The sequence below is a fragment of the Phasianus colchicus genome, chromosome 25 (assembly GCF_987193195.1).
Source record: "Phasianus colchicus chromosome 25, bPhaCol1.hap1.1, whole genome shotgun sequence".
NCBI classification, from domain to species: Eukaryota; Metazoa; Chordata; class Aves; order Galliformes; family Phasianidae; genus Phasianus; species Phasianus colchicus.
This window is the reverse complement of record NC_143460.1, coordinates 924197-948386: the sequence shown is the minus strand read 5'-3', so window position 1 is coordinate 948386 and position 24190 is coordinate 924197. Positions and strand designations below refer to the sequence as shown.

General features: G+C 55.9%; 1 protein-coding gene across 7 annotated transcripts in view; it reads left to right on the top strand.

Annotated features, from left to right (window-relative positions):
- The window catches only part of ATP2B4 (ATPase plasma membrane Ca2+ transporting 4), a 37803-nt gene that overhangs the window by 3182 nt on the left and 10431 nt on the right, over positions 1-24190 (top strand). For 5 of the 7 annotated variants that reach the window (XM_031605865.2, XM_031605867.2, XM_090124674.1 and 2 more), the window contains 19 exons: positions 8188-8617; positions 10916-11113; positions 12279-12536; positions 13140-13265; positions 13567-13692; positions 15149-15184; positions 16653-16814; positions 16923-17137; positions 17227-17469; positions 17591-17832; positions 18155-18389; positions 19341-19520; positions 19640-19727; positions 19873-19979; positions 21013-21204; positions 21313-21526; positions 21952-22163; positions 22517-22624; positions 22885-23067. In XM_031605865.2, coding sequence (XP_031461725.2) covers positions 8422-8617; positions 10916-11113; positions 12279-12536; positions 13140-13265; positions 13567-13692; positions 15149-15184; positions 16653-16814; positions 16923-17137; positions 17227-17469; positions 17591-17832; positions 18155-18389; positions 19341-19520; positions 19640-19727; positions 19873-19979; positions 21013-21204; positions 21313-21526; positions 21952-22163; positions 22517-22624; positions 22885-23067 — 3321 coding nt within the window. In that variant the 5' untranslated portion in view covers positions 8188-8421. Of the gene's footprint in view, positions 1-8187; positions 8618-10915; positions 11114-12278; positions 12537-13139; positions 13266-13566; positions 13693-15148; positions 15185-16652; positions 16815-16922; positions 17138-17226; positions 17470-17590; positions 17833-18154; positions 18390-19340; positions 19521-19639; positions 19728-19872; positions 19980-21012; positions 21205-21312; positions 21527-21951; positions 22164-22516; positions 22625-22884; positions 23068-24190 lie in introns of those variants that run through there. The other 2 variants (XM_090124673.1, XM_090124675.1) reach the window with 1 other exon arrangement.

The window sequence follows — 24190 nt, the reverse complement described above, 5'->3', positions numbered from 1 at the left end:
TCCATAGGCAGCGGAAGGCTCGGTGCTGAGCTGCGCTGAGGTTGGATGGGAGCTGAGTGGATCCGTTCAGGCTCATTCTGACTGGGAACTGGCAGCAAAGCTCCAGCTTTCCCTGGGCTAAAAATAAGCTGGTGGGGCTGGGGGGGGCTGCAGGATGGATCAGCCCCGCCGGGGGGTCTGGCTGGGGCTTGCTGTGACCTTTGCTCTTTGAACGCTGGATCTGCTGGTCAGATTTGCAGCTCCAGGCTCAGATTTCGGGTAGAAGGTGTCTGATTTTCAGCGCGGTTTCCTGTGATGGTTGTTAGGGACCCTGAGCTTAGCTGTCTCTTCCCCTCTGCTCCTGGCTCTGCACTTGGGGCTCATGCAAGGCTTTCTGTTTGCTCCCTCTGAAATGCACGTGTCCTGTCCCAGCAAGCTGCTCTGGAGTTACCCTGGGTTGTCACAGTGCTTCATTTGTTCCAAGCAGATCTCTGGCTGCAGCTCGCTGATGCTTTCAGCTGATGGTGGGAAAGCTGCTCTGGTGCTCATGCTGTTGCTCAGGCTGTCACTGCTGTGGGCAGTGGGATATGAGGACAGGTGTGGGGATGGCTCTGTTTCTCAGCACCTGATGGATTTTGTGCTCTATCTTGGGTGTCTTTGTGCAGATGTGGCTCTGTGTCAGGCTGGAAGTCATGCAGGGCTGCTGCTGCTCCTCGCATTGCATGGACTGTCCCCGTGACCCGAAGCTGCCATGTCCCATGCTGTGCTGCAAGCTGTGAAGCTGCCTGGCCGTGCTCTGCAGGGTGATGGTGCCAGCTATTTTTAGGTGTCAGGACTCAGCTTGGCTAAATGATGTCTTTTGAGTTTTATTTGAGGGAGGAGGGGTGAGGTGTCGTTATTTCCCAAATGATGAATTGCTTGTAATGCTGATCCCAATGGGACCAGCCAAGAGCAAAGCGGCCAAAGCAGCTGACTGAACTCCAGTAGCGTTGCCTTGTTGGAGAGCACTGGACTGTGCAACCCGTGGGGAATCCTTCCCCATCCCACTACCTGTTCCCATGTGCTTGGGATGCTCTGTGCCCCCTGGTGTCACCTCATCCAGGCATCCCACTCCGCATGCACCAGGTTGGAGATGCAAGTGGGTGGCATCCCCTTGTTTCTCCTCCCTGCAGCATCTGCCCATTGCTTTGCAGGGCAGCAGGCAGGGGTTCCTCTAACTCCTGCAGTTGGACGTGAAATGCATCACATCTATATGAGATGCTGCAGATTGTGCTGCTGCAGCGCAGGGGGAACTTGTGCTGCGCTCTCGGGGCAGACGCCGCAGGGCTTGTGGTGCTTCCCGTGCTGTCTGATACTTTGCTTCAGGGGATGTCCCTTTTCCCTTTGGAAAGGACACTGAGGGATCCTCCCTTCCTCCTGCTGCTTCCCTGGATGCAGCTGTCCACATGGAACAGCCTCACTGTTCCTCAGCCCTACAGCATCTCCTGACAAGCTGCTGCCAAGAAGGGACCCAGGGAAGCAGGCTGCCCAGAGCCTGTCTGCATGCAGAAGGGCAGTGGGAAGGACAAGGATGCCTTGTGCACCCCAGTGCCATGCTCGTGGAGCTGCCTGCTTTATTCTAGGCAGCTTTGTGCCTGCTGCTGCAGCGGTCTTCTGCCCTCTCACTGCTCTCCCTGGGTTGGAGCCCACTGGTATGGCTGTCTGTGGGGGTGGGTGCTGGTCACAGTCTGAGCACGGAGCATCCATGCCTGGCTGTCACCTCGTGTGACCCTGTGGTCACAGAGCAGTGTTTGGTTGCTGGATCTGAGCTCACAGGGGCACAGCTTGCTGGGGGGCTTTGGGGCACAGACGTGTGGGTTTCTTCCCTACTCAGTCAAGGATGCAGGAGGAGGGGGTGCCCCAAACATCAGTTTCCCATTCTTTGCTGTGGTTTTGCTTCAGTAGCTCTTCTCCCTCTGCAGAATGTGGGGACCCTGCAGTGTGTGTGAAAACCCGTGCGGCGTTGTGCATTATCCTGAGCAGGGGTGGGCTGCTCCTTCCCCGCCCCTCCCATGGCCCATCTGACTCTCACTTATTGGTATGTGCTTTCCAGGCTCTGATTTGCCTCTTCCGCAAAGCTGCTGCTCTGCCTCACTGTGATCTCTTGATGATATCACAGAGCTTCGCTCCGCAAAGGGTCTAATTTGGTGCCTGGGCTGCAGCCTTTCTTCCTTCATATGAATGTTGCTTTTCGGTTTTCTGTGTCTCTCCTTCTCTCCCTCATTCCCTTTAATTAGACTTCTTACTGCATGGAACAGTTTGCAGTTATATATGGAAGACAGCCTACACTTTCCCAGGAGCAGGGCATGTTGGGAAGGGAAGTGGCGAGAAGCCGGGGAGCGGTGTGTTTTTTCCTCTCTCTGCTGCCGGCTTTGCTTTTTAACCCTTTAACCCTTTGCTCACAGCCCCCCCTCAAAGCCCCTCTGTCTGCTCGGTGTCTGCAATGGCTGAGCACAGCTGTCTCTCTGTGTTTCCAGTGCTGGGATGCACTCCATGTTTTTGGGAATGCTCTGCTCATCCCATGGTGTCTGTTAAGTGCTGTGTCCTCTGCCTCAGTTTCTCCTGCTGTCATCAAGAGGGATTTTTTTTTTTTTTTAAATTGTGGCTATTTTATTTTATTTCTTGTGTGCACTTTCTCTTTTTGCTGAGGGTGTAGGCAGAAGCATTGCATCATGCCGGCACAGGTCAGTGCTGCAGCATTGCTCTGGTGGGATGGGGATTCGGTCCCCCCAGTCTAGGATGCTGCAGGACCCTTGCTGTGGGTGCTGAGGGTTGGGGTGCTCACAGCGCTGCTGCTTATTCCTCTGCTCACAGGAGGAAGTGCCGGGGCCTATTTTAAACCCCCGGAGATGTTCAGGGTAGGAATCCCCTGTCCCTGTGTAATACTGCTAAAAATACTATGGCCATGTGGCCCATGTGATCGCTCTCCTTCTCTGGGTGTTGTTTTGCCCGCGAGACACCCTCGTGCTCTGCAGGTCGGTGCCCGCCTGCTGCTGCTTGTTTTATTTTAAGTGGAGCTGTTAGCCTGCTCCCTATGCGGGGCGATGGTGGGGCTGCCTCAGTTCCCCCAGCGGTGTGCACTGCAGGGGAGCGGTGCTGCTCCAGGATGTTGCTGTGTTGCGGGGAGCGCTCGGGGAATGCGGTGTGGGGAGCTCTGCTTTCTGAGCGCTGCTGCAGTTGGAGCCCAAACCTCAGCGGTGTTGGAGCTGTCTGCCTCTCACCACGAGGGAACTGCCCAACAGATGAATCTGGATGGGCAAAAAGCCACAGGAGTGAAGGGTTGCCCAACAGGCAGCTGGCTGGTGCTGTATCACCATGCGTGGTGCTGGGGCAGGAGGAACCTGTTTCCTGGTGCTGAGTGGGCTGGAGAAGCAGAGGACGAAGGCTGTCCTGCCCCATCCCTGTGCCTGTGGGGCTGCGGAGCTTGGCGGTCCCCGCGCTGTGGGAGATGCTGCCCTGTGGTGGGGCTCCGGGTGCTGCTGGTGCTGGAGGGGCTGCTTCGTGTCCATTCCTGCGTTCCTCCACCAACCCTGCTGCCTGTGCTACCTTGTAAAGCACAAAAGAATAATGAGAGGAGCTTGAGTGACTTAGTGCAGGCGCCGGGAGAGAAATACCAAGGCCTTAGATGGAAACATTCCCCTTGACAGCTTGCCTGGAGACTCCCTCAGTTTTCTTTTTTCCACCCCCCTGAAATTCCTCTGCTCTGTGTCCTGCAGCTGCGGGGAAGCCCCGTTGCACAGGCACATTCCTGAGCCCCCAGCATGAGGCTCCTGGTCCCGCGTGAATGTGCCACGCAGGAGCCCCAGTCTGGCACGGTGGATTTTGGGGAGCTGTGGTGGTATCTGAGTGTGATGCACGTTGCTGCAGTGTGCCTGCTGCTCTTTTGCAAGGGCTGGTTGCTGCCTTGGGCGTGTGGAAAAAAGTTTTCCTACCTTAGTTAACAAGAGGCGGTACGGGCATGAAGTGAGCAGCGTTAATTAGTGGGCTGCTGGCAGCTGCTGGCTCCCTGCAGAGTGATGTGCAAGGTGAGCTGCCCTTCATCTGTGCTGGTCCTCCTTTCATCTCAGATCTGTCCACCCCTGCTTCCCTCAGCCCTGTGGTGGGGGAAGGAAGAGGAAGATGTGCAGTAGTGTGGTGTTGTGGGTATGGGGTGCTGCTGCTCTGCCTGCTGGTGCCATGGTCATACAGTGTGTGTCCCTCTGTGGGGTGGCTGCTGCTCACCTTCCATCTCCGCAAGTGTGAGTTTTGTGGGTGTGTTGGCAGGGATGCAGTGGTTGGAGACGGCTCATCCTGGGCTGCTCCAGATGTGGGAGGGCAGTGGGGCACTGTGTGGCTCCAGCCGTGCGCTGCCATGGGGATGCAGCAGGGTGACAGCTCTGAGAGCTGTGAGCCCTGCCCTGTGCTTGCAGGCAATGTCTGTGTGCTGGGTGCTGCACGCGCTGCTGGCAGCCCTGGGTGTGGGGCAGCCCAGGTTGGAGTGGCTCAGAGCCCCTCCCGGCCCTGCAGCTTGTGTTCCAAGTGGTGGCAGCTCTGTGCTGGTGGAATTGCTGTGGTGTGGTGGCAGTCTCTGTGTGTGGAGGCTGCTGCTCAGCTGTACTGCTGGGCTGGCTGCTTCCTGCAGCCTCGTGCCATGCTCAGTGCCCCTCTCTTGCAAGATGAAGGCTGGGAGATTCTTCCCAACTGTGAAGGAAAGAAGGGCACTTGCCAACTTGTTAGAGTCTGCACTGGACTTTGACTCTTGTATTTTGCTCAGTGCTGGAGCTGTCCCCATGCACACGCCCCAGCTCCCAACGTGTCAGGTGGCTGTCAGTGGCACACAGGATTTCCCCATGCAGAAACACTGCATGGTGCTGTCACCTCCCTGGGGCTCTGGCAGCCCACACCAAAGCAGCACCAAAGGAAGCAAAGGCAGCAGATGATGCTGCAGCTGGGTGCAGAGGTGAGGAGATGATATCCTGTGGGCAGTGTACCTTTGGGAGCTGTGCACTGCCCCTATGGAGTGTGTGGTTCGCAGCTGTGAGCTGCAAACTGCTTCTGTGATTTTTTTTTTTTTTTTAATTGCATGGGTCAGCATGCCCTGGGGCTGGCTGGGCGTTCCAGCACGGGAGGGGTTAAGCACAGCAAGGGGCAGGCGGCCCATGGGTGTTGCTGGGATCCAGGAGCAGAGCTGGTGCCGCCATCTGCACATTGCAATTTGGTGAGTGTGCAGGGAGGGGCCCGGGGCTCTCTTGCTCCGGGGTCAGGGGGGATTGGGGACCATGTGGGGTGTGGATCACCTTCCTGCAGCACTGCATCCTTGCTGAGGGGCTGCAGCCCAGGGAGCTGTCCCCTGTCCCCTCTCGTCACAGTGGATGTGGCTCCATGGGAGTCTGTGCTGGGGGGACCATTGTGCTCTCTCCTTGGATGCTTTTTCAGTTGTTTTTTTTTTTTCCTTTTTTGTCCTCAGTTTGGCAATGTAAACAGCATCCCTGCTGCAGCTTTACATTGACTTTTCCATGGCAACCTCCATGAGCAGTTTTTTTAGCCCCTGTTGCTGAAGCTGGGGAAGGAATGGCCCTCAGCAGGGCTAGGATGGGGCAGCTGCAGGGATCAGGGGTGGTGGGGAGGGTTGGGGGCGAGGAGCTCCATGAAAGAGGCCTGGTCTGCTTAGAGGGCTGTATCCTGCCTGCCCCAACTGGCTGGGAGATGGTTAGGGCTTTCTCCTGCAAAATGCAGGAAGATGCTGAGCCGGAGTGCTGATTTCCCCATCTGTCATGGGTAAAGGAACAGCTGCGCCGGGCTGGGTTGGCTGCTGGGTGCAGTGCTGGGCTGGCTTTGTGTTCACTGTCTGTCTGCTTTCTCCAAGCATGCCAAGTGAAGGTGAGGAGGGTTTGCCTTAAAGCACAGCAGAGGACATGGGAAGCACTGCTGTTGCTGTCCCAGGAGCATGTGGTGGCATCTGGCAGCACAGGAATGGGGAACTCTGTGCAGGTCTGCATCCCTGCTGCCTGAGCAGTAGCTGCAGGCTGTGTTGTGCTGGGGCTGCATTGCTGCTGGCATTGCAGGCAGAGCTCTGGTGCCTTGGTGTGGGAAATGTCTGGCCAGTGCCATGCAGCCAGTTTTTGTTCCAGCTTGGCTTTGCATCCTTGGGGAAGAAGCGGTGAGCCCTGGGTGCTTGCAGGGGCTTGTGCCATGGAGAAGCTGTGTGACTGTGGGGCTGCTCCCAGCTCTGGTGCCCATGGACAGGGTCTGCATCCAGCAGCCACGTCCCTCTCCCTGAGTCCTCTTTCCTTTCCCCAGCAGATGGGCTCCTGCCCTTGTGCCAGTGGCTGCTTTCTGCCTGGTGCCTCACTCTGTGCTGAGGCTGTGCTGGTGTGCAGCTGCTCTCCCAGCCAGGATGGAGGTGTAATGCAGCCGCTTATTATTCTGGGCAGGTTTGTCTGCAGCACTGCATTGGCTCCACGGCTGCCTGCTCCCTACCGCCTGCATGCTTGCTCCCTCGGTTCTGTTCCTGGGTGTCCTTCCTGCTGCCAGTTTCTGGTCTGGGAACTCTGCTCAGGAGGTGACACCATGCTGCTGGTCTGGGCTCCCTGGCTGTGTGCTCCCACCAGCGCTGTGTTCACTTGCTCTGCAGGGTGCAGGCACCCAGCGCCTTGTCCTCCAGCAGAGGAGACCCTTGGACAGCACTCCTTCATCTCCAGCACCTGGAGGCTCTGGAAACTCATTACAGAGTGACGGGCAGCCCTGAGCGCTGCTGGAGTCATTAGGAACTCATTAGAGTGTTGGCTTCTGGGGAAGCCCTAGTGCTGGCCAAGGTCCTCCTTTATTCCTGACCACAGGAGCGAGTCGTGGGGCCAGTATTACTGCCAGGACTGAGCACCTATGGGCTCCTTCAGGGGGTAATTAAAAGTTAGGCACTGTGATATGAATTAGCTGACCTTCCTTTACCCTCTCAGCTATGGGGTTCTGGTGCTTCAGTTTTTGTCCTGCTATGGGGTGCAGAGGGCAGAACCACAGCACTCGTGCAGCAGTGGTGACCCCACAGCCATGCCGTTGCATGGGACCCTTCATTGGTATGGCATTGCAGGCTGGTTGGTGCCTGCTGATAGCTCTGCAGCTGCCAGAGCAGGAGTTGGGGCCGGGCCGTGGGGCAGCAGGAGGGTCCTGCTGTGTCGTGGGGTGTCAAGCTGCTGTGACTGGGCTCAGTTTGGTGTGAGGATGGTGCTGAGATGTCCAGGGCTGCTCTGGTGCCTGCCTGATGGATTTGCTAAGGGTTGGGCATGTCTGTGTGCTTGCATTGAGTTTTTTCCCTCTGCTGGGCTTTGGCTGCATGCTCTGAGCCTCTGGGTGCTCATACAAGAACGCATACCTCTTTTATTACTCCTCTTTAAGAAGAGGCTTTTATTATCCTTCTGCAGAGCCTCTCCTGCACGGTTGGGGTTAGCATCCCGTGTGCTGGAGCTGAGCAGGGGAGCAGAGCCAGAGGGTATCTTTTTGGGGGAGGAAGCCTTTCTTTCCCCTGGCTCTTGCTGTGCTGCTATCCTGCTCCATCTCCCAGGCTGCCACCAGTGTTGCTCCTTCCTGCTCCAGATGCCAGGGTAGGGGATGCTGTGCCCCAGGGGAGGTTGCTGCCTGAAGCAGGCCTGGGTTTCTGCCCTTGCTGTGGGACTGAGCTATCATCTGTCCAGCAACATTTGGGGGCTTTGAGAGATGTCCTTAATGCATAAGTTTCTGTGCTGGAGAGATGGGTGAGTTTCTGTCATTTCCTGACAACTCTTACTAGCAATCAGAAACCAGCTTGGTGCTGTGAGCCCCCTCCTGTCAGACACCTGGGGATGATTTCTGTACCTGCTGTGACCAGGCGCTCCTGCCTGGGGACTGCAGTGTAGGGAGGAAACAGCTGCTTTCCACTGCTGAGATGTATTTTTAAACCCAGCTCATTCTGGGCTGCCCAGCTGCAGGCTGAGTGGAGAACCACCTGGCTGCCCTTCCTGCCCCCAGCTCTGCTCAACACGGAGCTTTGCTCAAATAATGCCAAACCCTGATGTTCTGCAGAGCCAGGAGAGCAAGCGGGGCTGGTGCGTGTCCCCAACCCCACCACCTCCTATTTCCATCTGCCATCCCCACAATGCGTGTTTCTTCACAGCCTTCCCCATGACCATCTCCTCATTTTGCCATCCTTTTCCGCAGCTCCAGTTGCTGTGGTATCCAGGGAGCCCTCCTCCTCCGGCAGGAGATGCACGCCGGCCGTTGCTAAGGTTGCCTCCGCGGTAACATGCACATCCTGTTTACACCTTCATCCGGAGGACTCGGGCTTGGCTAGAGGTACCGCTGCACCCAGCCCACCCTGAGGGACGGGGACATCTGTGGGGCTGCCCCCAGCTCCCCTCAAAAGCAAACCTTCGTGGCACTGTCCTCGACAAGATGACGAACAACGTGGCTGACCACCACCCCGGGAACTCGGTTGCTGAAGGCAACCATGAGGGGGACTTTGGTTGCTCCGTGGTGGAGCTCAGGAATCTCATGGAGCTGCGGAGTGCCGAGGCGGTCGCCCGGATTAACGACTCCTATGGCGGCGTGCAGACCGTCTGCAAGAGGCTGAAGACGTCACCAGTTGAAGGTAAGCGGCCCCTTGGCCAGATGGGATGTGTGTGGAGCTCAAGCCAGAGGGCTCCCAAGCAGCTGGCGTGATGCTGCTCACCTGACTGCTGGCAGAGCTTCAAGCATGGTCCCATTGCACTGCACATCTGCTGTGAGTTTTGTGGGATGCAGTATATTGAAGAATGAGGGGTGGCCAGTGGGGCTGAGGCTCCTCTCCCTGCCCTGCTGTCACCCCACGTGTGACACTGGCCTTGCAGCTGCTCAGTGATTCACAGTGGGGCCGTGTGGGGTGTTGGTTGTTCTTGTGGTGTGAGCATCTCAACCCAAAGCGCTGATGGGGACGGGGAGATGTGCTGCCTTCCCACTGATTTAGGCTTCTCAAGCAGTCATGGGAGTTGGGAGTGTGACTGAGTCGTTCTGAGCACCATAGGATGAAGTGTGGTGGTGGGTTTGGTGCTGTCTGCCTTCTGGGAAGTTGTGGTGGAAGGATGTCACCAGAATGTCACCTCTCCCTGTGGTGTGGGGTAGAGTTTTTGGGACCCCCCATGTGGTGCTGTGGCCCTGGCATGGGGGGGCTTTGAGCCTTTTCCATGGTTTTGAAAGGGGCACAGATAGAGAAATGCCCTGATCGCAGTGCTGAGGGCTGTGGGAATGGCGTGGGCAGGATGCGGCCCTGTGGGGGTGTGGGATGGGGCTGTGCGGTTTGCTGGTGCTGTGAACTGGGTTAGCGTGTTTCCCAGCTGTGAGCTGGACCGGGAAGGGGAAACAATCCCGGGATGTCATTAGAGGAGGAGGGGAGTCTCAGTGGAAATACCAAGTCCAGATCACAAAACAATGTGCTTTGGCCATGCCAAAAGGTGAGTGGGAAGGGAGGTTGGAAATGAACCCAAGGGGCTCTGCCCTGGCCTTGAAGCTTGCATAAGGAATGGGCACTGCTTGATCCCAAGGGCAGCTTCCAGGCCTGAGCCCCTGCCTCTGTACGAGGCTGTTGGTTGCGTTCACATCACTGCATTTCATGCCTCAGGTGTGTTCCTGTCCTCCCCTTGCTTGGCAGTGATCTTTGTTGTCTGTCCTACTGAGCTTGGAGAGGGAAGAAAAGTGATTTCCTATGAGCTAACGTAGGAAGAGCGCTCCTGTCTGTTCACGCCTGAATGGGGTGCTCAGTTCCCACTGTGCTGGGTCTCCAGCATGGAGGCCTTCTCTGTCTGTTGCCCTAAGAGGTGTCAGCAGACCCCCAGAACTCCATAGAGAGCTTGCAGGTGGGCTGTTCCCTGTCTCCCCATGTAGGGCAGCGGCTGTGCCAGCCCTGTCCCTGCTGATGGGCATCCCTAGTCAGGCAGAGGTGGGGAAGGGGAGTGGGACAGGAGCATGGCTGAATCATCAATCGGAGCATCTCTTGCTGGGTGTCAGGAAACATTGCCTCACACACAGTGCTTGGAGCAGCTCTGTCTCTTTCGTGACACCCACCCCAAGGCTGCAGCTGCTTTGGGGGGCTCCTAATGAGGATGGCTCTGCTGATTTCCTCCTGCTTTGTGGAGCTGTACTGCACACAGCTCTCCTCCTGGAGGGGGGGGATCACAGCTCTCCTGGAAAAAAAAAAAGAAGAAAAAAAAAAAAGAGGAAAAAAGCTGAAAGCTGGTGGGCTCTGTCTACTCCATCGCCCCAGGAGGATGTGGGGCAGCTCCGGAGGAGGCTCGTGCAAGTAGGTTTGGAGGATCCATGTGTGTGCCCTCCTGGCCCTGCAGCCTCCAGCCCTGACACTGCAATGAGTCAAGCGTGGCTCTTAGCGAGATTTTCCATCCCCGCCGCATGGGCAGGGCTGGCTGAGGCCGCGGGGCTGGGAGATCCCGCTCTGAGCACTGGGTGGGAATGCAGGGTTAGTCACAGGGAAGAAGGGGTGCGTGCAGGCGGAGCTCCTCCTGCTGCTTCCTTCACAGGGTGCAGTGGGGCCGGGCGTTTAAGCTGCGTGCCTCTTGTGTTTTTGGAGCTGGCGGCAGCCCTGGGGTGTGCTTAAGTTGGAGAGCATGGAGCTGGGTGTGGGGATGGGGCTGCTCCCACCTTGGCCCATGGCCACACTCCACGCTGCTCCCCCTGAGCTGGCAAGGCTCAGGTGGCTCCGGGCACTGCTCCCAGTGCCAGATTTACGGTTAATTTGATGCAGTGTGTAAACAAGCCGGCCAGTGCCAACTGGCATGGCTCTGTGTGCGTCCCAGGTGTCCCTGCCTGTGCTGCGCAGGGGCTCTGCTCTGCTCAGCTGTGGAGAGGACATGGCGGCTGCGCTTCTGTTTGGTCACATCTCGCCCTGTCCCCTCCCCAGGTCTGTCTGGGAACCCAACTGACCTGGAGAAGAGGAGGCAGGTGTTCGGCCAGAACTTCATTCCTCCCAAGAAAGCCAAGACGTTCCTGCAGTTAGTGTGGGAGGCACTCCAGGACGTCACCCTGATCATCTTGGAAATAGCAGCCATAATCTCCCTGGGGCTGTCGTTCTACCATCCCCCGGGTGGTGACAATGAACGTAAGTGGTGGGATAAAATCAGGGGACCCATGGGGTAAGCTGCAGTGCCTTTGGGCCGTCCTGTCCCCGCTCACCCTTGATGTGGTGGCTTCTCCCCTCCCATCCATGTAGGGGATGGGCACTGACGGGTGTCTGGGTGCAGCGTCACTGCAGCCTTGCTCAGGGCTGCTCCTGTCTGGTCCCCGTGGATGCTCAGAGACCAGAGGTCTGGTGGCCCAACCCCACGTGATGTTTTGTGGTTTGGCGCACAGCGGGATGGGGCTGATTGTTCATGAGCGCCTGCCCAGATCACAGGGTCGCAGAATCACAGGGGCTGGAAGGGACCTTTTAAGATCATCCAGTCCAGCCCCCTGCCAAAGCAGGTTCCCTATGACAGGTCACAGAGGTAGGAGTCCAGATGGATTTTGAATATCTCCATAGAAGGAGACTCCATGACCTTTATGGGCAGCCTGTTCTTGTGCTCTTTCACTCTGACAGTGAAGTAGTTTTTCCTTGTGTTAATATGGAATTTCCTGTGCTCCATTCTGCCCATTGCCCCTTCTTCTGTTGCTGCTTGCCACTGAAGAGTCCATCCCTATCAACTTGACTCCCACACTTTGGATATTTATAAACGGTGATGAGATTCCCTTCTCAGCCTTCCTTCCTCCAGGCTGAACAGCTCCAGGGCTCTCAGCCTTTTCTCCTACTAGAGATGCTCCAGGCCCTTTAATAAAATCATCTTTGTCGCCCTCCACTGGGCTCTCTCCAGCAGTTCCGTGTCTGCCTGGAACTGGGAGCACAGCACTGGGCACAGCATTCCAGATGTAGCCTCCCCACGCTGAGATGTGACAGCCCCTCACCAGGGTGGCCGTGCTCTGTGCTGTACGCCCTAGGCACTGCTGGCTGTCTTGGCCACCAAGGCACACTGATGGCACACGGTCAGCTGTTGGTCAGACAGGGCACCACTGGCCTTCTTGGTCACTAAAGCATGCTGTGGGCTCACGGTCACTCTGTTGGCCCCCCAGGACCCCCTGGATCCTTCTCCACAGAGCTCCTCTCCAGCAGCTCAGCACTGGCAGATCTGGCAGTGCTCCTCACAGCTGCGATGCCCCATGGTGGCTGAGCCATGCAATAGGGCAGTTCCCTTTCTCGCCTTTCTACAATGTGTTCTCCTCTCTGGTGGCAGTGTGTGGGCAGTCATCGGGTGGCGTGGAGGACGAGGGTGAGGCGCAGGCTGGCTGGATCGAGGGGGCAGCCATCTTGTTTTCAGTCATCATTGTGGTGCTGGTGACTGCCTTCAATGACTGGAGCAAAGAGAAGCAATTCCGTGGCCTCCAGAGCCGCATTGAACAAGAGCAGAAGTTCACAGTGATCCGCAAAGGGCAGGTGATCCAGATTCCTGTGGCAGAGATCGTGGTTGGAGACATTGCACAGATCAAGTATGGTGAGTGGGGTGAGGGCAGCCCGGTTCTGCCCCATGGCACATGGAGGTTGGGAGCGATGGGATGGAGTTCTGCAGCTTCAGTAGGGTGATTGGAACTGAGGTCAGCATGTGGCTTTGGGCTGCTCCAGCACTGACTGTGTCCTTGTTGGAGATCATCTCCCTGGCAAGGGGCGTTGTAGATGCAGCCTTTGGGCAAAGTGAGGCCCTGCTCCTTGCTCACCCAGCGCTCGTTCCCTGCAGCTTCCATCAGGAATGAGGGTTTTCTTGTGTGGTGCTGACTTTTACATGAAGCTCCTGCCGCTGCAGTTGTATGTTCCTGCAATGGTTTGGAAGCATAGAGGCTTTGGGAGGGTGGGACGTCAATTCATTAAAAGAAACATAAGGGGAGCACTGCCTGATGGAGTGAAAGGCCTCAAAACTAATGCCTTTACACATCAGTGAGCTACTGGAGATCAGTGCTTAACCTCCAGCCTTTCCTTCTCTAAATTGGGATGAATTTCTTGAGCCCTGTTGCTAACTCAGAGTTCTCCCTTGGGTGCAGCAGACAGGGATGCTGCAGCTGGCTGGATTGGGACTAACTCAATCTCTCTGCTCCTCTCCCAGGTGACCTCTTGCCAGCGGATGGCATCCTGATCCAAGGGAATGACCTGAAAATAGATGAGAGCTCGCTGACTGGAGAGTCTGACCAAGTCAAAAAATCACTTGATAAAGACCCCATGCTGCTGTCAGGTGAGACTGCTCCTCCATTTGAAGTCCCAAAGCTGTCAGCATGGTATTAAGAACTGCAATTGATTGGGATGGGATCCTGACCATCTTTTTGCGTCTGAGTTGTGGCTCCCAGCCCCGGAGCAGCTCTGCACTATGAGAGATGTGGGGATGGCAGCAGGGCCTTTGCCTGTCTGACAGGGCTGCTGTCGTGTCTGCTGAGGCTGCAGATGTCCCAGGGAGAGAACCTTAGCTGACATGAGGTTCTGGGGGTAGTGGGAGCCCGTGCTGTGTCCTTTCTCACCATGCCTTCCTGCTGTGCCAGGTACCCATGTGATGGAGGGATCTGGGCGAATGGTGGTGACTGCAGTGGGAATCAACTCTCAGACAGGAATCATCTTTACTCTTTTGGGTGCGGGAGAAGGAGATGAGGAAAAGAAGGTGAAGAAAGGTAAGGAAATCTCCTAAATCAGCTTCTTCCCACCTGTTGCCTTTCTCCCTTCCCTGGGAAGCACCTGCTGGTGTGTGACAAGCCCCATCCACAGCAATGGGATGTGGTTGTGTGTTAGTGTGTGTGACACAGACAGGTATGATGAGCTCTCAGGCCAACGTGGGATGTGCTGCAAGAGAAAAGCCCTTTGTGCGCTCAGATTTCAGCTCTCCGGCTCTTTTCGGTCACATTTCCATCTCTCTCATCCAGCCAGCTGCAGCCTGGAGTTGGAGGCTGGGTGGGAGTCAAGGACCAGAGGGGAATGGGACTGAGGATGATGTTGGGCGGTGCTTTGTAGGGAGCTCATCAGCCACCCTGTGGTTGGAGGGTGAGTTCTGGCTGCCTGCAGGATGCCAGCAGCCCATGCTGTGCTGTCAAAACTTTCTGTTGGCATCCCTGAGTTGCCTGGATTGAGAGGTGAAGCACAGGGAATGGGAAGAGGGCGAGGAGAGATCTGTGCCTGGTGGGTGAGAAAGAGGAGAGGGACCAGCTGAGATGTGCCTGATCGTACTGGAATGTGAACTCTTTCCTGCCTCAGCTCTGCCCTTTTGCTGCTCTATCCTGCTTCTTGATCACAAAGGATCCCAAGCTTGTGTTGGTGTGATCCAGACTGGGGCTGCTTGGGTGTAGCCCATCTAGGAGATGGGATCATGAAGAGAGAAAGCTGTTAAAGCTAACAGCAGAGTGTTTGAGGTCCAGCTGTGGTGCTTGGTGTTTTCCTCATCCTCAGGCTCTGTCACTTGATCCCAGAGCAAACCTAGCTATGTGTCCATTGCTGGGACCTTGCAGCCCTCAATTTGGGAGCATAACTTGGGAAAGGGAGTGCTACCCTGACTCATCTCTTGCTGTGCTGCTGAGGGGAAATGAGGGGGGGAGAAACCAGGTCTATGGTGTATAAACCCCTTTACCGTGTGCTGCTTGTTTAGGTAACAGCAGCCCTGCACTTCCCATATTAGGGGGGACCCCAGAATGGGGATCTTGCCTGCTGCAGACCTGGGGGGATCTGCGCTGTGTAGCACTGCCCGTTGTTGGGGGAGATGTGTGGATGATCTCATGCTGTGCAGAGATCAGGCTCTGCTTGTGTCTTCTCCTTGGAGGTCTGAGATGTCCTTGGCACCCTGTGGAGCTCTGGTGGGGTTTATAGCAGGTGCTTTGCAGGGGTGATTTCAGGGGATGTCTGAAGCGGTGAGGTCAGGGTGCTGGGGAACTCCAGCTCCTCGCTGTGCTGGGATGCAGGATTGCCTCTGGCAGGTGAGGTGAGCAGTCTGGGGTCCCAAACTCAGTGCCCTGTGGCAGTGAGCCCACAGCACAGGTGCTGCTGGAGCAGTGTGTGCAGTCCCTTGGAGGAGGGCTGACCCTTCCCATCCCTCTGTCTGGTCTGTGTGCTCAGCCCTACACCCTTTCTCTCTTTGAACAGGTAAAAAAACCGGAGCCCCTGAAAATCGCAACAAAGGTAACCAGCCTCTCCATCCTTTGAACCAGCACCACACTAACTACCAAGCATTCCTCCTTCCTTCTTCTCATGAGTCTGTGCTCTTTGCTGCTCTGGCGGGACTCTCGCCTCGTTGTCCTGGGAGAGGGTGCAATGGTCCCACAGCTCTGGCACAATGGGATCAATGCCCTGTGGCCTTTGCTTGGGGCAGAGTCTTTGTGCAGGGAGAACAGGCCTCTTCCTGACAGTCCGGACTGCTGGCACAGTGTCCCTTGGTGCAAAGCAAGTCCCCATTGACATGACCTTGTGGCTCTGAAGCATTTGTGCTGCTTTCCTGCAGGGTGTGTGTTTGGGCATGGTGGGGCAAGAGACATTGGTCTCATCCTCCTGGGATAAATCTCCTGTGAGACCTGGCTCGTGTGATGGTTGCACCCTCTCCTCCCATGGCCTAGACTCCGTGAGCGTCTCCTCGCCGGTGTTTCTCACCCTGTTCTTTGCAGGCTGTGGAGGAAGCCCATTTCTGCACCTCTCTCTCTCCACCCCTTTCTCTCTTTCTTTCCTCTCAGCAGTTTGAGTTTTGCTCTCCTTCCTGTCAGATGTGTCTCGGTGCTTGTTTTGTCCATGTTGTTGTAACTGTGGAGGTGTCAGGGCAGCTTGGGGCTGTCTCTGACCATTAAGCAGTGGCTGCCAGGAGGGAATGGGTCCTGGGGCTGCTGTGGGGTGCTCCTGCTGCTCCCCCGGCCCAGCAGCTCTCAGCCTTTGCTCCATCTTCCCACTCCATGCCTCCCAGCCCGGATGGGATTTTCAGCTGAGGGAGGCCATGGAGCTGGGCCTGGCCTTCTTGGGTCCTAAAAACATAATGAACAGCTTGGGCCTGGGATTGCGGGAGCTGGTTCACTCCTCTTCCAATTTCATTGGAATGCCTAACCGTCCCCCTCCATCTCACCCTTCCAGTGCTCCTCTGTGAAATGGATTCCTGCTGAGCTGCCAGAAGGGCTTTAAAAAGGGCATCAAAGCAGAGAAGAGGGGTACAGAGCAGAGAGAAGCTCTCTCCAAGCTCAGCCTGCTGTGTTGTGGCTGGGATGGGGTCTGCTGGTGCACTGGAGCCGCTCTGGGGCAAACCCAGCGTGCTTTTCTTGTGCTGCAGGGTGTGAAGCAGCTGTAGAGAGCTCAGAGACATCCTGCCTGTGCCCAGCAGCCAGGCTGGGGATCTCTGGCTGCACCGCTGTGACCCACAGCCAGCATCAGCCCCAGGACCCTTTCTGCACGGGGCTGGGGCATGGGGTAGATGTCAAGACTGCCCCATAGAGAGGCAACAGGGCCCCGGGACAAGAGACTTCCATGTGCTCGGATGTGTGTGTCATGGAGAATGGTTTGTGCTCTGGGTTTTCTCTCTTTCCCACCACCATATTTCTCAGCGGTGTCCTGCAGGTCTCCCTGGTCTCTCTCCTACTCACATGCGGTGTCTTATTTTGCCCTGGGGCTGTAGCTAAAACTCAGGATGGTGTGGCCTTAGAGATCCAGCCCCTGAAGAGCCAGGAAGGGGTGGAAAATGAGGAGAAGGAGAAGAAGAAAGTGAAGGTGCCCAAGAAGGAGAAGTCTGTGCTCCAAGGGAAGCTGACGCGCCTGGCAGTCCAGATTGGGAAGGCAGGTGAGCCATCACGCTGCAGTTCTCACTGGAAATGGCACAGTGGGAGGGGGCTGTCCCCTGCCTGCCATCCCCATGTCCCTTCACCTGCTGCTCGGCGTCTTCCCCCAGGGCTCATCATGTCGGCCATCACCGTGATCATCTTAGTACTGTACTTTGTTATCGACACCTTTGGGGTGCAGCGTCGGCCCTGGCTGGCAGAGTGCACCCCCATCTACATCCAGTACTTTGTCAAGTTCTTCATCATTGGTGTCACTGTGCTGGTGGTGGCTGTGCCCGAAGGGCTCCCTCTGGCAGTCACCATCTCCCTGGCCTACTCGGTGAAGGTGAGAGCAGTGGGGACCAGTGGCGGGTATGGAAAAGTGTGATGGGAGAATTCAGGCTTTTGGCTTTAACCTTCCTGGTCATACTGCAGAAAATGATGAAGGACAACAACCTCGTGAGGCACTTAGATGCTTGTGAGACCATGGGTAATGCCACCGCCATCTGCTCAGACAAGACTGGCACACTCACTATGAACCGAATGACTGTGGTGCAGGCCTATGTGGGGGACACCCACTACCGTCAGATCCCTGACCCCGAAGCCATCCTGCCCAAGATTCTGGACCTCATTGTCAACGGTGTTGCCATCAACTCTGCCTACACATCCAAGATCCTGGTGAGTCAGCTCTTAAGAACTGTAGCCTTACGTTCCCACTGTTGGCCATCCTTGCTGTTACCATCCCGCTGTGTTCTGCAGTGCTCAGGTTTGACATTGCTTTTCCTCCTTTCTCCTCCAGCCACCAGAGAAGGAAGGGGGGCTACCCCGGCAAGTGGGGAACAAGACAGAGTGTGCCTTGCTGGGCTTCGTGCTGGACCTGAAGCAGGATTACCAGGCTGTGCGGAATGAGGTGCCAGAGGAGAAGCTGTACAAGGTCTACACCTTCAATTCGGTGCGCAAGTCAATGAGCACAGTGCTCAAGAACAGCGACAACAGCTTCCGCATGTACAGCAAGGGAGCCTCTGAGATCATCCTCCGCAAGTAACTGTCCCCCCCATGCTGTCTGGGTCCTCTCCCCAGCCCACCTGTCTCATGGTGCATTGTTGAGCTCTCAGTGCATTGTTGAGCTGTTCTGGAGGGTTGCAGGGTAAAGGGGACTCAGCACTTGAGAAAAGGGAGAAGGGGAAAGGGTGAGCATCAGGAGGTGCTGCTGTGCAAAGTGCTAGCTTTTCTTAAGGTGTCTTTAGTGAGGCTGTACTGGGTGAGAGGGTTGTGCTCATTTTACAGATAGGGAAGCTGGGTGATGGATTGTTGAACAGCCACAGGCAGTCTCCTTTACCCTCCTGTCCTGGTCCTGTGTTAGGTGCACCAAGATCCTGGACAAGAATGGTGACCCCCGGGTGTTCAAAGTGAAGGATCGGGATGAGATGGTGAAGAAGGTGATTGAGCCCATGGCATGCCATGGGCTGCGGACCATCTGCCTGGCCTTCCGTGACTTCCCTGCCGACACCGAGCCTGACTGGGACAGTGAGAATGAGATCCTGTCTGACCTGACCTGCATCGCTGTGGTGGGGATAGAGGACCCAGTGCGGCCAGAGGTACTGTGGCCCCTGCGTGGTCCTGACAGCTCATCACCCAGCCATGCTCCTGGTCCAGGACCCTCTATTCCTGATGTTTAAGAGTATGAGCCCCTTACACACTACCGTGTGCTGGTATTGCCCTTTCATGCACAGGCAGAAGGACCTGGTGGCAGCCTGCTTCCACTCAGACTCCCCCTCCTTTGCTGCTCCAGGGCTCTTTGCAGAAGCCCAACTGGTTCTGTGTGCAATTGTCAGGTGCAGGGAGGCAGGCAGCACTCCTGCACCAGGCAGGAGTGATGAGAATGCTGGAGAGGGCAGGACTGACCAGCTGGTTCCTTCACCTTGCAGCTTGCTGCTCCTGTTTGCCTCCATCACGAGGTGACCAGGCAGGCAGCTGACTTAATGCAGTAAGCCTTCTGCTACCTGTCTCTTAATTGCATTTTGGAGTTTGCCCCTATGCTCCTGCCTTGCTTGCATCTTTCCTTATTAGATGTTCAAGTATCTGGGTCTGGGAATTGCATTACAGATGTCCTGTCTGCACTGACTCTGGAGGTTGTGATTCAATTTGTAAATTTCTCACCAATATCCTCTTCCCCCACTGCTCTGTAATAGATAAACTCATTAGTACAGCAGCATGCTGTCAGAGCAGGGCAGGGGCAGGAGGAATGCCCACATTTGGGTGGGCTGCCTGGCTGTGCCTCATGATGGGGAGAAGGCAACAAGGTTCTCTTCCCTTAGGGCAGGGCTGGGGGGGCTGCTGTGAACAGGGCTGCAAGGGCAGGAGCAGGGTGCTGTGTTCCCTGGGGACTTATCTGTGAGGGACAGAGGAGTTGAGCTGGTTCTGGGTGGGATGTGTTGGTTCAGCATCTTGTCCCCCACCTGAGCCATGGGTGGATGTAAATGGCTTGTGACCCCACTGAGACCATGGCCTGAGCGCTCTGCCCATCCCTTGCCTGTCCGCATCCCCAGGTGCCAGATGCCATCCTGAAGTGCCAGCGTGCAGGAATCACTGTCCGCATGGTGACTGGGGACAACATCAACACTGCTCGTGCCATCGCCACCAAGTGTGGCATCCTGCTGCCTGGAGAGGACTTCCTGTGCCTGGAAGGGAAGGAGTTCAACCGGCTTATCCGCAATGAGAAGGGCGAGGTGGGGGAGCAGCGCGGGGCCCTGCTGTGGGGTGGCTGGGTGCTTTGAGGATCACACTCTGGTGAGGCAGAAGGTGTCCGGAGGTCCCTGTGCCTCCTCACACTCGTCCTGTCCTGCAGGTGGAACAGGAGCAGCTGGACAAGATCTGGCCCAAGCTGCGTGTGCTGGCCCGCTCATCCCCAACAGACAAGCACACACTTGTCAAAGGTGGGTGTATGCCGGCTCCTGGTGCTCACCACCTCTCCCCCAAGTGCCCTGGGCTGTTCTGCCCAGCTGCTTTTTGCAGCATGATCTCTGCTGGAGCCTGCCCTCAGAGCTAACTTTTTCTGCGGTCCTTGCCCCCCCATTGCAGGAATTATTGACAGCACTGTTGGTGACCAGCGGCAGGTGGTGGCTGTCACCGGGGATGGGACCAATGACGGCCCAGCTCTGAAGAAAGCTGACGTTGGATTTGCTATGGTACAGAAGAGCAGTGGGTTTGCCAGCAGATGCTCCCTGGCTATGGGGGTGGCCTTTGCTTTTCAGGGAGAGGAACTGAGGATCTACTTGGTTGTTATGAGCACTTAAATTCTCTCTGCAGCGGTGAAACTCTTTTCAGATCTTCCTTAAGGGCTTAAAATGGAGAAATAAACCTATCCAGAGGTTGGTGTGAGTTCTCAGGAATGTTCTAGGACTGCTAGCAAGTGACTGGAAAACAGTGCTCCGATAGTCTGGGTTAGGGGTGGATTTCTCAGACCCACTGCAGGGGGACAGTGTCAGGTTGAAGTTGGCATGGTGCTGGTGCAGCACCAGTGCTTTGCACAGAGCCAGTCTGGGAAGGAGCTCACTGTGTGTTGGTACATCTCCACAGCTGTGCACCAGGATCATAATAGACAAGTCAGACTCCAGGCACAGTGCTAGTGCTTGCCTAGAGTTGATTTACAGTGAAGGAACCCCGATCTGCCTTGCTGCTTTTCTTTGCCCTGCCTGAAGGAGGCAGCAAACAAAAGCTGAGGGGTGTAACTGCTTTCTACTGAATTGTTAGAGTTTACATCTGTGAGCAGGAGCCAGCTGCTGGACAGAGCCTGATGCTTGCCCATGCAGGGCACAGCAGGAGTTACAGATTGAAGTGCAGTTCTGGAGCCTGTGGGGGGACAGCAGAAGGCTATCTTCCTTGAGAATTGTGCAGCAGGGCTTTGTGCCCTCCATGTGTGGGATCAGACCCTGACCACTGGGCTTTGCTTGCTTCCCCCCAGAGCAGCAATCAAGCAGTAACTTTGTGCTGTTCTGCCCAGCTTCTCTCTGAAGCTCGTGCCCTGCAAAAGTCAGGTGTTCCCATCTGAGACAGGTATTGCAAGTTTCAGGAGAGGGGAAAGCATTGGGGAACTGTCTCCTTGCAGGGCATTGCAGGGTTTTGATACACTGCATTTTCTGGGAAGAAGCAGCATTGTAGGGCTGGGTGTGGAGCTTGTCCTGTCACTTACCCCTGCCTACTTCCTCTCTGGCCCTTAAGGGCATTGCAGGCACTGATGTTGCAAAGGAGGCTTCAGACATCATCCTGACGGATGACAACTTCACCAGCATCGTCAAGGCGGTGATGTGGGGTCGTAACGTCTATGATAGCATCTCCAAGTTCCTGCAGTTCCAGCTGACAGTTAATGTGGTGGCTGTCATCGTGGCTTTCACAGGCGCCTGCATCACCCAGGTATGGGGCTGCTGGTCTTGGCAGGAGGAGAGCGGAGCACCTTGCAAAATAGAGGTGAAAATGGGCTGGGGTAGTCGGTATGTCATGTTCTCCATGCTCTCCCTGCAGGATTCTCCCCTGAAAGCTGTGCAGATGCTGTGGGTGAACCTGATCATGGACACCTTTGCCTCCTTAGCCCTGGCTACGGAGCCCCCAACTGAATCCCTGCTGCTCCGCAAGCCGTATGGCCGCAACAAGCCGCTCATCTCCCGCACCATGATGAAGAACATCCTGGGGCACGCTGTGTATCAGCTGACTATCATTTTCACACTGCTTTTTGTGGGTAAGCTTTGAGACCTCCAAGAAATTGGGGGGAGAGGGTGGAAGGGTGGACTGCCCCCAGTTCTTCGCTGGTGTTAGGGGCTGTTTGTTCTGAGCTGTCACCCAGTAACCCCCAAGCCGACACAGAGCTCATTTAATGGATGGGAGGCGGTGGTATGATAATTGGAGGACTTACGCTGAATGCATGGGTCTGTTTTGTATATCAGTGGCTGGTGGTTTCAGCCAGGGAAACAAATTTTCTGCGTTTTTATGGCCTTTTTAAGGAAATGATGGTTCAGTGGGGTTGGTGTCGGGGAATCCAGCTGGGTCAAGGGATCTTCACTGAGAGCCTTTGACTCCAATTCCACCTCCACCAGTGCAGAGAAGATGAGATCCTGTTTCTTTTCTCCTTGCCCGTGTCCCACCCCAAACCCTTTGTCTGCTTAGGGGAGAAGCTGTTTGACATTGATAGTGGCCGGAATGCCCCATTGCATTCCCCACCCACTGAGCACTACACCATCGTCTTCAACACCTTTGTCATGATGCAGTTATTCAATGAGATCAATGCGCGCAAGATCCACGGGGAGAGGAATGTCTTTGAGGCCATCTACCGCAATCCCATCTTCTGCACAGTGGTGCTGGGGACGTTTGCAGCCCAGGTGAGGCTGTGTGGGAGTAGCGTGGGGGGAAAAGGATGGGTGGTGGGACTGGGAGGAGACAGTGATGCAGGGAGGACCTGTATGTGCTGCAGTTCCTGTCCATGACTCTGTTCTTTCCCCTTATTCTTCTCCAGCAGCTTCTCAGTGACTCCAAACCTGACATCTGGGAGCTGGTGTGGCTTGGGAGGTCTGGGACCTCTGGTGGCCTTGCTGCTCTAGATGGGAAGCTCCAATGCTCATCTTAGGGAGGGGGAGAAGATTTGTGGGTCTGGAGGACCTTTTCTTCCTGTGACTACTGATCGTTGTATCCCTCTAAGTTTCCAATGTGTGACTTGTACTCTCCTGTGCTGTAGATCATCATTGTGGAGTTTGGTGGGAAGCCATTCAGCTGCTCTGGGCTCACCCTGAGCCAGTGGTTTTGGTGTATATTTATTGGAGTGGGAGAGCTCCTCTGGGGCCAGGTAAGAGCCAGCCTATATGAAAACTAAACAGCTGTCCCTCCTTGCCCAGCTGTAACCCTAGGCAAGCCTGCCTTTCCTTTTCCCACCGCTTCAGTGCTCAGGTTCTCCCTAGATTCTCTTTATTCAATGCTGGAGATGGTGATGCTCCATTCCAACCCCATACCAGCAGAGAGGAAGCTGCTGGTAGACTCCTTGCTCCCACCCTGCTTGCCTGAGGTGTGGGGTGTCTCAGCTAAGCTGCTCTCCCTGCCTCTCCCCAGCTCATCTGCACAGTCCCTACCAGCCACCTGAAGTTCCTGAAGGAAGCTGGGCATGGCATCACCAAAGAAGAGATCCCAGAGGAAGAGCTGCCAGAAGATGTGGATGAGATCGACCACGCTGAGATGGAGCTGCGGCGTGGGCAGATCCTGTGGTTCAGGGGTCTCAACAGGATACAGACGCAGGTAATGTGGGGCAGTGGGTCCTGTGGGCCTTTCTTCTCCCTCTTTCTCTCTTTCCCTTTCTTTCTAGGGGCTCCGTCTGGAAAGATGTGACAGCCACTGCTCAGAGGATGCCATCACCTCCTGGTCTAGACTTCTCCCACCACCTGTGCCTTTCTGGGTCTCTCCTGGTTTTGGGAAGCCAGGATACTCTGACTTTCTGGGACAGCCTGGGGTGGGCAGGGAGCGGCGGTGCAAGTTCTGTTTTGACACAGAATGTGGCTGATGGCCGCCTCACTGGTAGCAGAGAAGCGTTGGAGCTGTAGTGATCCTGGCAGGCATCAGCCCAGTGGAGCTGCAGCTTGGAGCACTGAGCTCTCTCCTGCTCTGCCCCTTACAGCAGGGGCTGTCTTCTACTCCAAGCTGATGTGGGCTGGTATCGGCCTCAGACAGTCTGAGGTGTCTGGGGAAGGCATCGTCCCCTTGCCAGAAGGTTGCTGGTGCTTCCAAGAGTTGACTGTGCTCTCTGAGCTCAGGATCTCAGGCTGAGCCTGGCTCCCTCAGTCTTCGAGCAGAGCCCCGCTCCGAGGGGATGGTTGTGGATGAGCATCATCACCTCCTGCTGCCCTCAGAGGGCTCTCCTACTCTGTGTTTGCTGCTCTTGGTCCTGCAGCAGGGAAAGGGAAGATAATTGGTTAATATGGTTTTTACGTAAATTGTTTCTGACTTTTTTTTTCTTCCCTGAAAGGTGTGTTTTTTGTTGTTGTTGTTGTGGTTTTTCCCATGCCCTGCCTCCCCAGTGGTTGGCTGTTTGGGGCAGGGAGAGTTCCTGCAGTGAGAAACTACCTTTCTTCCCTTGAGGCCCAGGACAGAGCTGTCTTATGGAGCAAGGCTTGGGGCTGCTGTTGTCACCCTTTGTTCCTACTTCTCAGGTTTGCAACAAACCAAGTCAACTGAAGTGGCCCAAGTGCAGGGACTGGAACTAGCATGGCAGCTGTCTTGTGCTGCATTAGCTTGGCTTCTCTTTGAGATGTTGCCTTGAGGGTTTCAAGGTGAAGGGCAACGCTGGCAGGGGCTGAGCTGCCTCTGGGAGCCCCAGGTCAGGTCAGGAAGCAATCCTGATGTCCTGATAGGTGCGGACAGCCAG